Source organism: Rhipicephalus microplus, chromosome 5, assembly GCF_043290135.1.
Source record: "Rhipicephalus microplus isolate Deutch F79 chromosome 5, USDA_Rmic, whole genome shotgun sequence".
NCBI lineage: Eukaryota > Metazoa > Arthropoda > Arachnida > Ixodida > Ixodidae > Rhipicephalus > Rhipicephalus microplus.
Genome location: NC_134704.1, coordinates 191325851 through 191340200, shown reverse-complemented (window position 1 = coordinate 191340200; position 14350 = coordinate 191325851). Strand labels below are relative to the sequence as shown.

Genomic DNA, 14350 nt, shown 5'->3' with positions numbered 1-14350 from the left:
TTACTGTCTGTTAGATCTAACTGATATTGTGTCAAAACACGGAAAAACGAGCCCTTAAGTATACACATCTTTCTCTCATTTTTTAACGAGGGTCTCGTACTGGCAGACTTGGTGTCATTAGGTTCTATACGAGGGACTATGAATCAGCTGCCCGCTGGTAAAAAAAGTTAACGTGTTACGTGACAACATATGCGCATAATAGAGTGTTTCACATTAGTCGCTTGGCTTATAGATATCGCTGACTGACACTCCTACTTCTGCAATAACATATAAACCCAAAAAAGTGGATGGAGAGATGGCCGCTCTGCTGGCTCAGTGGTTAGAGCATCGAACGCCTTATTCGAAAGTCGTCATTTTCTATTCCTGCTCTCGGCTGCTTAATTTCTCACCCACTTTTCTTTCTTACTTACGTTCCATTGGTTCTAGTAACTTCCCCTCTACATTCCTTGGCAATACTCTCACTTATATCTTATTATTAACCTGTCAAAACAGGGAAAAACGAGTCCTTAAGTATACACTTGTTTCCCTTATTCATTAACGAGGGTCTCGTACTGGCAGACTTGGTGTCAATAGGTTGTATACGAGGGACTAATAATCAGCTGCCCGCTCGTAAAAAAAGTTCACGTGCTACTTGACGCCACATATGCGCATAAAAGTGTGTTTCACGTTCGTCACTTGGCTTATAAATGGCGCTGATTGACACTGCTACTTCTAAATTCACATATAAATCCAAAAAAGTGGATGGAGGGAAGCCCGCTCTGGTATCTCAGTGGTTAGAACATCGAACGCGTTATTCGAAGGTCGTAGGTTCTAGTCCTGCTCACGGCTGGTTATTTTTTCACACACTTTTCTTTCGTAATTACATTCCATTGGTTCTAGTAACTTCCCCTGTACATTCCTTGGCATTACTGTCTATTAGATCTCATTATATTGTGTCAAAACACAGAAAAGCTAGCATTTAGGTATATACTTGTTTCCCTTATTCATTAACGAGGGTCTCGTACTGGCAGACTTGGTGTCAATAGGTTGTATACGAGGGACTATTAATCAGCTGCCAGCTCGTAAAAACGTTCACGTGTTACTTTACGCCACATATGCGCATAAAAGTGTGTTTCACACTCGTCGCTTGGCCCATTGATGGCACTGACTGACACTCCTACTTCTAAATCCACATATAAATCCAAAAAGTGGATGGAGGGAAGCCCGCTTCGGTAGCTCAGTGGTTAGAGCATCGAACGGGTTATTCGAAGGTCGTAGGTTTGATTCCTGCTCACGGATGGTTGTTATTTCACCCACTTTTTATTTATATTTCATTGGTTCCAATACCTTCCCCTGTACATTCCTTCGCATTACTGTCTGTTAGATCTCATTATTATTGTGTCAAAACACGGAAAAACGAGCTCCTAGGTATACACTTCTTAAGCTTATTCATTAACGAGGGTCTCGTACTGGCAGACTTGGTGTCATTAGGTTGTATACGAGGGACTATTATTCAGCTGGCCGCTCGTAAAAAATGTTCACGTGCTACGTGACGCCACATATTCGCATAAAAGCGTGTTTCACACTCGTCACTTGGCTTATAGATGGCGCTGACTGACACTCCTACTTCTAAATTTACATATAAACCCAAAAATGTGGATGGAGAGAAGGCCGCTGTGGTAGCTCAGTGCTTAGAGCATCGAACGCGTTATTCGAAGGTCGTAGGTTCTATTCCTGCTCACGGCTGGTTATTTTTTCACCCACTTTCTTTCTTATTTAAATTTTGTTGGTTTTAATAACTTCCCCTGTACATTCCTTGGCATTACTGTCTGTTAGATCTAACTGATATTGTGTCAAAAGACGGAAAAACGAGCCCTTAAGTATACACTTCTTTCTCTTATTCTTTAACGAGGGTCTCGTACTGGCAGACTTGGTGTCATTAGGTTCTATACGAGGGACTATGAATCAGCTGCCCGCTGGTAAAAAAAGTTAACGTGTTACGTGACAACATATGCGCATAATAGAGTGTTTCACATTAGTCGCTTGGCTTATAGATATCGCTGACTGACACTCCTACTTCTGCAATTACATATAAACCCAAGAAAGTGGATGGAGAGAAGGCCGCTGTGCTGGCTCAGTGGTTAGAGCATCGAACGCCTTATTCGAAAGTCGTCATTTTCTATTCCTGCTCTCGGCTGGTTAATTTCTCACCCACTTTCCTTTCTTACTTACGTTCCATTGGTTCTAGTAACTTCTCCTCTACATTCCTTGGCAATACTCTCACTTAGATCTTATTATTAACGTGTCAAAACACGGAAAAACGAGTCCTTAGGTATACACTTTTTTGCCTTATTCATTAACAAAGGTCTCGTACTGGCAGACTTGGTGTCAATAGGTTGTATACGACGGACTATTAATCAGCTGCCCGCTCGTAAAAAACGTTCACGTGCTACGTGACGCCACATGTGTGCATAAAAGTGTGTTTCAGGTTCGTCACTTCGCTTATAGATGGCGCAGATCGACACTGCTACTTCTAAATTCCCATCTAAACCCAAAAAAGTGGATGGAGGGAAGGCCGCTGTGGTAGCTCAGTAGAGTCCACTTCCGGTCACCGTAGTGTACGGACGTGGCGGCATGAGCTCCGGCGATATCGGAGCGGCATCAACGGCCCAGCTCGGTCGTGGTACCAGGAACATGGACGAATCGTCACAGGATTATCAGATTATTTTGCCCCGACTGCCATCAAATGATTCAACGCTGCATACTGTTTTTTTGCACGCCGATATCAAGGCGCGGCCGTATCGCGTTGAGGATTTCAGGGACGCTCTTATTCGTTTGGCTTTGCTTCCCGAGGTTGTTGCCTTGGGGGCGTACCAAATGAATCATGTTTGGGCCATCACTTTCAAGGACGAGGAGGGCAAGAAGAGAATACTCGCTGCTGGGGACATTGTGGTGAAGAACCAGCGCTGTATCACTATCGACCCTAACCACCAGGATACGAAGCTGAAGATACACTGGCTATTGTTTAACGTTCCTGACGACGAGGTGAGGGCAGCGTTGGCTCCTTATGGCAAGGTGAACGAAATAGTGCGAGAGCGCTGGCGCGTGTATGGATGCACGGACAAAGGCTCTTCGACGCGAGTGGTGAGCATCAGGCTCAAAGCTGGCCTCACGGTGGATGACCTCCCACATCAGTTGCGGATTGCCGGAGACCTCACGCTAGTTGTCGTCGCGGGAAGAGCACCGCTATGCCTGCGTTGCCGCGGAACAGGTCATATTAGGAGGGATTGCCGAGCCCCGCGTTGTACAGTGTGTCGGCGTTTTGGGCATAATGAGAGCGGCTGTATGAGAACATATGCAAGTGTAGCAGGGCCCGCGGGGGGCGAAGAACTTTCCGAGCATCACATGGACGAGGCTGAAGCAGAAGAGCTGATAGGGGCGCGTCGGGAGGAACCGAAACCCAAGTTGACGCCCCTTACGCCACGCCCCACAGGTGCTGAGACGACGCTTAACAAAGACAAGGGTTCTACAAAAGACGTGCAATCCACGAGGAACACACAAGATATAACGGCGCTTGCAGCACAGGAAGAAATGTCGGAAAACATGGACACGTCAAATACATGTAAAAGGCCCAGGGAAGACGCGGAAGGCGAGAAGGCTGCTACAACGAAAGAAGTGGAACAACCACCGGCCAAGGCGATGAACGTGCGCCGTAGACCGGCACCTAACATCCTCAGCGAACGTCGAATAGCCGAGAACCTCCCACCAACCCAGGTGCAACAGACACAACCGCCGCAGCAGCAACCAATGCCGAATCAGCAGACATTGCATCAGCGACTGACAGATCATCAACAGAAGGGGCCTTCAGCGGGGCCCCCTGCAGATCAAAAGCCCCCGTAAGGTGGGGGTCTGGATTGAGTGACACAAGTATTGACCCGGCGGAAGCACCAACAAATGGAGCGCAGTGGTGAAGTGTGCATAATGTGCTGCGTGAAACGTGCGCGGCGCTCTACTTTTGTGATCAAAAGAAAGGGGACCTATCAGACCATATCGAACCTTGGACCTGATGGTGATAAAGGAGCATCAGAGGTGAGAACCATGTGGCCGGGACGGCCATTCACGTCCTAATGGCTATGAGCGTCGAAGCAGAATTGAGAGTTGCGACTCTCAATGTCAGGGGACTTGCCGCTCGACGAAGGCAGTATCAATTAAGTCGTTTGATGCTTGAACGTGATCTCGATGTTATTGCCATTCAGGAAACAAAAGTTGAAGGGCAAGATCAGACTGACCGAATGGTGTCCCCTTTTAGAGCCCGGTATGATGTGTGTGTGTCTCATGCCGTTGGGATGTCGGCGGGTTGTGCACTGTTCCTTAAAAATTCTATTGGTATAGTTGAGGAGACTGTAACTGTGTCTAGTACTGGGAGATTCATAGTTTGCGATTTTACATATAATAATAAAAAATGGCGAGTTGTCTGTGTTTACGCACCGAACAAAGAAGATGAACGTAAATTATTGTTTGAGAATTTACAGACTTTTCTTAGCTGTGGCAGGATTGTCATTATGCTCGGCGACTTTAATTGTGTTTGCAACCCTCAGGACAGAGCAAAAAAAGCAGCCATAAAAGACCAAAGTGCAGCGCTACTCTGCACTATTGTACAAGAGTGTCATCTCGAAGATGTTGGTGATGTGCTCTCTGCAGAAGAGCACTTCACACACTTTCAGAACGAAAGCCATGCGAGGCTAGACAGAGCCTATGTGTCAGTAGAGTTAATGCGAGTATGTTCGAATTATGAAGTAAAAAGTGTGTCTTTCAGTGACCACAGTTTAGTAATGTTCACTATAGGGTATAAAAAGAAGAAGACACGCTTTAACTGGGACGTGTGGAAATTAAACGACTTATTATTAAAAGATGAATTGTTCGTTGAAGCTGTGCAGGATTCCATTAACAAAATGTTAGCTGAGCCTCAAGCGAACGCGATTGAAGCCTGGGAGCGTTTTAAGGAGGTAACAAAGATGAAAGCCATAGAAAGATCCGGTGTGTTACATAGAGCCAAAAAGGAAAAAGAAAAAGATTTGCAATGTCAGTTAGACTTTGCATTGAGTCTAGAAAGTAAAATGCCAGGAAAGTACACAAAAGAAATAAGGCAGTTAAAAAACCAATTGGAGGCAATTGACATTGAAAAATATAGAGGTGCGGTGATAAGGGCACGTGCAGAAAAATTATCTCTCGGCGAAACACCAACAAAGCGTGCACTTGGGGATGAAAAAAGATACGCCAAGCGAAATGAAATCAAAGCGATTGCAACTGATAGCGGTATTGTACGTGAAGCGACAGCAATTGAGCAAGTATTTGTTGAATATTTCCGAGGCTTACTTGGCCGAAAAGTGAAGGCAGAGGAAGGGTTTGAGGATCAGTTTCTGCATTTGATACCAAAGCTCTCTGATAACGAGAGAGAGCAGCTGGAGATAGCGATTGAAGTGTCCGAAATAGAAAAGGCTATTGACGACCTAGCGGCTGGCAAAGCACCGGGACCTGATGGATTTGGTGCCGCATTGTACAAGACTTTTAAAGGTGTTATTTCTGTTGCCTTACATCGTGTCTTCACGGAGGCTATAAGATTAAAGGTTCTGCCCGGCTCATTTAAAAAGACGCACGTAATACTCATACCGAAAACTGACGACCCCAAAAAATTATTGTCCGTCAAGTCGTACCGACCAATCAGTTTAGCCAACACAGACTATAAAGTGTTTATGAAGGTTCTTGCAGGCAGGTTGCAAAGGATGATGAAAATACTAGTTGGACCACACCAGACTTGTGGTATAAAAGGACGCACAATAAATACAAATGTTCATGTAGCGAGAAGCGTGCTGGAGAGTTGCGATGTGTTTGGTAGCAAGGTTGCAATGTTGCAATTAGATCTGGAAAAAGCCTTTGACCGTGTAAATCATGATATCCTTTTTTTGATACTAGAATATGTTAATGTAGGGTCTGTTATTTTGGAAGGGGTAAAAATGGCCTATAGAGAGTGCTTTACGAGTCTTGTAATTAATGGGCGACTTACTGAAAGCTTTCAAGTGACAAACGGTGTGCGGCAAGGTGATCCCATTTCGGCTTTATTATTTGCAATATATATGGAACCTTTCTGCATGAAGATTATTAGCAATGAAACAATAAAAGGGTATCAGCTAATGAACAGTGAAGTTAAAATGCTAACATATGCCGACGATATTGCCGTGTTTTGTAGCGATAAGGAAAGTGTCAGTGAAGTGATACGTCATGTGGACTATTTTTGCAAGATGACAGGCAGTGCAGTAAACTGGGACAAATGCCTAGGCTTGTGGCATGGTTCTTGGGAGACCACCCCACAAAACTTTGCAAATATGAACTGGTCACTTGTACCGACGAAGTATCTCGGAGTACCCCTCCAGCATTACAAAAACACGGATGATTACTGGAAAGAGATATGTGAGAGCACTCGTGAGAAGACAAGAAACTGGGGTGGTAGGGAACTTTCTATGTTTTCTAGAGCGACTGCATGCAATTGGTTCATTGTTTGCAAAGTATGGTATGTTCTGCAGTTCCTATTTATGTCAAGAGCAAATGTGCAGAAATTGCATCGAGTCTTAGCTGTGTTTGTTTGGGGGTCGGTTTGGGAGCGTACGAGTCGAACAAACTTATTTCATTCACTAAGAAATGGTGGTTTAGGATTGGCTCACCTCTTCCTCAAGCAAATTGTGTCTAGATATATTTTTTTACGCGACCAATGTAACCCGTTTGTGAGAACATTTCTACAAATTGTACTTTCTAATAAGATTCCTGATTATGTGGTATCAAGTATGTCTGTGAAATGTAACCTACGTGGATATTTAAGAGAAGTTATAATGGCATATGAAATACTGAAAGTGAGATTTTCAATGGAATATTTATCTGTTGTAAAGAGAAAACGTCTTTACAGAGATTTACGTGACGTAATGCTGCCTCAGCCTATCTACAGATCAGTATACCAGGTTGGTGCTGAACGTGACGTATTGAAGAGAGTGAAAATGATGACCGTACGCGCAAGTGCAAAGACATTTTTTTTTCAGCTGCACAGCGGAACATTGCCCGTAAAACCATGGTTGCAAGAAAAGGGTTTCTTTGTTCCGTGGTCGATGGACTGCCTTATCTGTAAGAAACCCGAGACTGTCAACCACATTTTTCTTGATTGCTGGGATGCTGTTTTTCTGTGGGACATTCTGCAGCGTACCTTGAAAAAGGACTTGCCTATCACACCACACGGTATTAGATTCTTGGCTGTAGAAAATGAGGATGGTGTGCCTTATGATATGTTTATGTTGCTTGTGCTTCACAGCGTGTGGCGAACTAGAATGGCAGTAAGACACGTAGATAAAGATGCCCGATGTGCGCATGAATACTTCACGGAAAGTATTGTATACATAAGAGACGTGTTATCTTCCAGAGAAGAAAGACCTGAATGGGTGTCGTTGTTGAATGTGTTGGCTACAATGAAGCAGTTTTAAATGAAACCAGTCACAGCCAGGCTGGTGTTTTTTTTTAAACTTGTTTAAAAGTGATCGTAAATTGTATTTCTTTTGTGCGAAGCCGGCAATAAAGAAAAAAAAAAAAAAAAAAAAGCTGTGGTAGCTCAGTGCTTAGAGCATCGAACGCGTTATTTGAAGGTCGAAGGTTCGATTCCTGCTCACGGCTGGTTGTTTTTTCACCCACTTTTTTTATTTACATTTCATTGGTTCTAATAACTTCCCTTGTACATTCCTTGGCATTACTGTCTGTTAGATCTCATTATTATTGTGTCAAAACACGAAAAAACAAGCTCTTAGGTATGCACTCCTTTCGCTTATTCATTAACGAGGGTCTCGTACTGGCAGACTTGGTGTCATTAGGTTGTATACGAAAACTAATAATCAGCTGCCCGCTCGTAAAAATGTTCACTTGCTACGTGACGCCACATATTCGCATAAAAGAGTGTTCACACTCGTCACTTGGCTTATAGAGGGCGCTGACTGACACTCCTACTTCTAAATTCACATATAAACCCAAACAAGTGGATGGAGGGAAGGGTAGCTCAGTGCTTAGAGCATCGAACGCGTTATTTGAAGGTCGTAGGTTCGATTCCTGCTCACGGCTGGTTGTTTTTTCACCCACTTTTCTTTTTTATTTACATTTCATTTGTTCTAATAACTTCCCTTGTACATTCCTTGGCATTACTGACTGTTAGATCTCATTATTATTGTGTCAAAACACGGAAAAACGAGCTCTTAGGTATACACTTCTTTCGCTTATTCATTAACGAGGGTCTCGTATTTGCAGACTTGGTGTCATTAGGTTGTATACGAGGGACTAATAATCAGCTGCCCGCTCGTAAAAAATGTTCACGTGCTACTTGACGCCATATATTCGCATAAAAAAGTGTTTCACACTCGTCACTTGGCTTATAGATGGCGCTGACTGACACTCCTACTTCTAAATTCATATATAAACCCAAAAAAGTGGATGGTCGGAAGGCCGCTGTGGTAGCTCCGTGCTTAGAGCATCGAACGCGTTATTCGAAGGTCATAGCTTCTAGTCCTGCTCACGGCTGGTTATTTTTTCTCCCACTTTTCTTTCGTATTTACATTCCATTGGTTCTAGTAAATGCCCGTGTACATTCCTTGGCATTACTGTCTGTTAGATTTTATTATTATTGTGTTAAAACACAGAAAAACGAGCCCTTAGGTATACACTTCTTTCCCTTATTCATGAACGAGGGTCTCGTACTGGCAGACTTGGTGTCATTAGGTTGAATACGGGACTAATAATCAGTTGCCCGCTCCTAAAAACGTTCACGTGCTTTGTGACGCCACATATGCGCATAAAGGAGTGTTTCACACTCGTCGCTTGGCCTATAGATGGCGCTTACTGACACTCCTACTTCTAAATTCACATATAAATCCAAAAAAGTGGATGGAGGAAAGCCCGCTGTGGTAGCTCAATGATTAGATCATCGAACGCGTTATTCCAAGGTCGTAGGTTCCATTGCTGCTCACGGCTGGTTGTTTTTTCAACCACATTTCTTTTTTATTTACATTTCATTTGTTTTAATAACTTTTTGTGTACATTCCTTGCCATTACTGCCTGTTAGATCTCAATAATATTGTGTCAAAACACGAAAAAACGAGCCCTTAGGTGTACACTTTTTTCCCTGACTCATTAACGAGGGTCTCGTACTGGCAGACTCTGTGTCAATAGGTTGTATACGAGGGACTATTAATCAGCTGCCCGCTCGTAAAAAACGTTCACGTTCTACTTGACGCCACTTGTGCGCATAAAAGTGTGTTTCACGTTCGTTACTTGGCTTATAGATGGCGCTGATTGACACTGCTACTTCTAAATTCAAATATAAATCCAAAAAAGTGGATGGAGGGAAGCCCGCTTTGGTAGTTCAGTGGTTAGAGCATCGAACGCGTTATTCGAAGGTCGTAGATACCATTCCTGCTCACGGCTGGTTGTTTTTTCACCCACTTTCTTTTTTATTTACATTTCATTGGTTCTGAAAACTTCCCCTCTACATTCGTTGGCATTACTGTCTGTTAGATCTCATTATTAATGTGTAAAAATACGGAAAATGGAGCCGTTAGGTATACAATTCTTTCCCTTATCCATTAATGAAGGTCTCGTAATGCCAGTCTAGGTGTCATTAGGTTGTATACGAGGGACTATTAATCAGCTGCCCGCTCGTAAAAAAGTTCACGTGCTACGTGACGCCACATATGCGCATAAAACAGTGTTTCACACTCGTCGCTTGGCTTATAAGTGGCGCTGACTGACACTCCTACTTCTAATTTCACATATAAACACAAAAAAGTGGATGAAGAGAAGGCCGCTTTGGTAGCTCAGTGGTTAGAGCATCGAACGCGTCATTCGAAGGTCGTAGATACGATTCCTGCTCACGGCTGGTTGTTTTTTCACCCACTTTTCTTTTTTATTTACATTTCATTGGCTCTGATAACTTCCCTTGTACATTCCTTGGCATTACTGTCTGTTAGATCTCATTATTATTGTATCAAAACACGGAAAAACGAGCTCCTAGGTATACACTTCTTTCGCTTATTCCTTAACGAGGGTCTCGTACTGGCAGACTTGGTGTCATTAGGTTCTATACGAGGGACTAATAATCTGCGGCCCGCTCGTAAAAAACGTTCACGTGCTACGTGACGCCACATGTTTGCATAAAAGACTGTTTCACACTCGTCCCTTGGCTTATAGAGGGCGCTGACTTACACTCCTACTTCTAAATTCACATATAAACCCAAAAGAGTGGATAGAGGGGAGGCCGCTGCGGTAGCTCAGTGCTTAGAGCATCGAACGCGTTATTCGAAGGTCGTAGGTTCTATTTTTGCTCACGGCTGGTTATTTTTTACACACTTTTCTTTCTTATTTACATTCCATTGGTTCTAGTACCTTCCCCTGTACATTCCTTGGCATTACTGTCGGTCAGATCTCATTACATTGTGTCAAAACACATAAAAACTAGCCTTTAGGTATATACTTCTTTCCCTTATTCATTAACGAGGGTCTCGTACTGGCAGACTTGGTGTCAATAGGTTGTATACGAGGGACTATTATTCAGCTGCCGGCTCGTTAAAAAAGTTCACGTGCTACTTGACGCCACATATGCGCATAAAAGTGTGTTTCATGTTCATCACTTCGCTTATAGATGGCACAGATTGACACTGCTACATCTAAATTCCCATATAAACCCAAAAAAGTGGATGGAGGGAAGGCCGCTGTGGTAGCTCAGTGCTTAGAGCATCGAACGCGTTATTTGAAGGTCGAAGGTTCGATTCCTGCTCACGGCTGGTTGTTTTTTTCACCCATATTTTTGTTTATTTACATTTCATTAGTTCTAATAACTTCCCTTGTACATTCCTTGGCATTACTGTCTGTTAGATCTCATTATTATTGTGTCAAAACACGGAAAAACGGGCTCTTAGGTATGCACTTCTTTCGCTTATTCATTAACGAGGGTCTCGTACTGGCAGACTTGGTGTCATTAGGTTGTATACGAGGGACTAATAATCAGCTGCCCACTCGTAAAAATGTTCACGTGCTACGTGACGCCACATATTCGCATAAAAGAGTGTTCACACTCGTCACTTGGCTTATAGTGGGCGCTGACTGACACTCCTACTTCTAAATTCACATATAAACCCAAAAAAGTGGATGGAGGGAAGGCCGCTGTGATAGCTCAGTGCTTAGAGCATCGAACGCGTTATTTGAAGGTCGTAGGTTCGATTCCTGCTCACGGCTGGTTGTTTTTTCACCCATTTTTCTTTTTTATTTACATTTCATTGGTTCTAATAACTTCCCTTGTACATTCCTTTGCATTACTGTCTGTTAAATCTCAATATATTGTGTCAAAACACGGAAAAACGAGCCCTTACGTATACACCTCTTTCCCCTATTCATTAACGAGGGTCTCGTACTGGCAGACTTGGTGTCATTAGGCTGTAAACGAGAGACTATTGGTCAGCAGCCCGCTCGTAAAAAATGTTCACGTGCTACGTGACGCCACATATGCGCATAAAAGTGTTTTACACTCGTCACTTGGCTTATAGCTGGCGCTGACTGAAACTCCTACTTCTATATTAACATATAAACCCAAAAAAGTTGATAGAGGGAAGGCCTCTGTGGTAGCTCAGTGATTGGAGCATCGAACGCGTTATTCGAAGGTCATAGGTTCGATTCCTGCTCATGGCTGGTTATTTTTCACCCACTTTTCCTTCTTATTTACATTCCGTTGGTTTTAATAACTTCCCCTGTACATTCGTTGGCATTACTGTCTGTTAGATCTCATTATTAATGTGTAAAAACACGGAAAAAACGAGCCCTTAGGTATACACTTATTTCCCTTATTCATTAACGAGGGTATCGTACTGGCAGATTGGTGTCAATGGGTTGTATACGAGGGACAATTAATCAGCTGCCCGCTCGTAAAAAAAGTTCACGTGCTACGTGACGCCACATATGCGCATAGAAGAGTGTTTCACACTGGTCACTTGGCTTATAGATGGCGCTGACTGACACTCCTACTGCTATATTCACATATAAACCCACAAAAGTGGATGGAGGGAAGGCCGCTGTGGTAGCTCCGTGGTTAGAGCATCGAACGCGTTATTCGAAGGTCGTAGGTTCTATTCCTGCTCACGGCTGAATATTTTTTCACCCACTTTTCTTTCTTATTTACATTTCATTGGTTCCAATAACTTCCCCTGTACATTCCTTTGCATTACTGTCTGTTAGATCTCATAATTAATGTGTCGAAACACGGAAAAACGAGCCCTTAGGAATACACTTCTTTTCCTTATTCATTAACGTGGGTCTCGTACCGGCAGACTTGGTGTCTTTTGGCTGTACACGGAACTAACAATCAGTTGCCCGCTCGTAAAAAACGTTCACGTGCTTTGGGACGCCACATATTTGCAGAAAAAGTGTTTCACACTCGTCGCTTGGCCTATTGATGGCGCTGACTGACACTCCTACTTCTAAATCTACATATAAATCCAAAAAAGTGGTTGGAGGGAAGCCCGCTTTGGTAGCTCAGTGGCTAGAGCATCGAACGCGTTATTCGAAGGTCGTAGGTTCGATTCCTGCTCACGGCTGGTTGTTTTTTCACCCACTTTTTTTATTTACATTTCACTGGTTCTAATAACTTCCCCTGTACATTCCTTTGCATTACTGTCTGTTAGATCTCATTATTATTGTGTCAAAACACGGAAAAACGAGCTCTTAGGTATACACTTCTTTCGCTTATTCATTGACGAGCGTCTCGTACTGGCAGACTTGGTGTCATTAGGTTGTATACGAGGGACTATTAATCAGCTGCCCGCTCGTAAAAAATGTTCACGTGCTAAGTGACGCCACATATTCGCATAAAGGAGTGTTTCACACTCGTCACTTCGCTTATAGATGGCGCTGACTGACATTCCTACTTCTAAATTCACATATAAACCCAAAAAAGTGGATGGAGGGAAGGCCGCTGTGGTAGCTCAGAACTTAGAGCATCGAACGCGTTATTCGAAGGTCGTGTGTTCTATTCCTGCTCACGGCTGGTATTTTTTCACCCACTTTTCTTTCTTAATTACATTCCAGTGGTTCTAATAACTTCCCCTGTACAATCCTTGGCGATACTGTCTGTAAGATCTCATTATTATTGCGTACAAACACGAAAAAACGAGCCCTTAAGTAGACACTTCTTTCCCTTCTCCATTAACGAGGGTCTTGTACTGGCAGACTTCGTGTCGTTAGGTTGTATACGAGGGACTAATAATCAGCTGCCCGCTCGGAAAAAAGTTCACGTGCTACGTGACGCCACACATGCGCATAAACTCGTCGCTTGGCTTATAGATAGCGCTGACTGACACTCCTACTTCTAATTTCACATATAAACCCAAAAAAGTGGATGAAGGGAAGGCCGCTGTGGTAACACAGGGGTTAGCGCATCGAACGCGTTATTCGAAGGTCGTAGGTTCTATTCGTGCTCACGGCTGGTTATTTTTTCACCCACCTTTCTTTCTTTTTTAAATTTTGTTGGTTCTAATAACTTCCCCTGTACATTCCTTGGCATTACTGTCTCTTCGATCTCACTGATATTGTGTCAAAACACGAAAAAACGAGCCCTTAGGTATACACTTCTTTCCCTTATTCAATAATGAGGGTCTCATACTGGCAGACTTGGTGTCATTAGAATGTATACGGGACTATGAGTCAGTTGCCCGCTCGTAAAAAAGGTTCACGTGCTACGTGACACCACCTATTCGCATAAAAGAGTGTTTCACACTCGTTACTTGGCTTATAGATGGCTCTGATTGACACTGCTACTTCTAAATTCGCATAAAAATCCAAAAAAGTGAATGGAGGGAAGCCCGCTTTGGTAGCTCAGTGGTTAGAGCATCGAACGCGTTATTGGAAGGTCGTAGATACGATTCCTGCTCACGGCTAGTTGTTTTTTCACCCACTTTTCTTTTTTATTTACATTTCATTGGTTTTAATACCTTCCCTTGTACATTCCTTGGCATTACTGTCTGTTAGATCTCATTATTAATGTGTCAAAACACGGAAAAACGACCTCTTAGGTATACACTTCTTTCGCTTATTCATTAACGAGGGTCTCGTACTGGCAGACTTGGTGTCATTAGGTTGTATACTAGGGACTAATAATCAGCTACCCGCTCGTAAAAAATGTTCACGCGCTACGTGACGCCACATATTCGCACAAAAAAGTGTTTCACACTCGTCACTTGGCTTATAGAGGGCGCTGACTGACACTCCTACTTCTAAATTCACATATAAACCCAAAAAAGTGGATGGA

General features: G+C 43.2%; 2 protein-coding genes across 2 annotated transcripts in view; both read left to right on the top strand.

Moving 5' to 3' along the window:
• Positions 1-14350, top strand: part of LOC119173296 (uncharacterized) — a 1087060-nt gene that overhangs the window by 855929 nt on the left and 216781 nt on the right. The gene's annotated exons all lie outside the window — the stretch shown is intronic.
• On the top strand, positions 2614-4448 carry LOC142817454 (uncharacterized). The gene has a single exon (XM_075894468.1). It carries the CDS (start codon positions 2614-2616, stop codon positions 3877-3879), a length of 1266 nt encoding a protein of 421 aa, XP_075750583.1. The 3' UTR covers positions 3880-4448.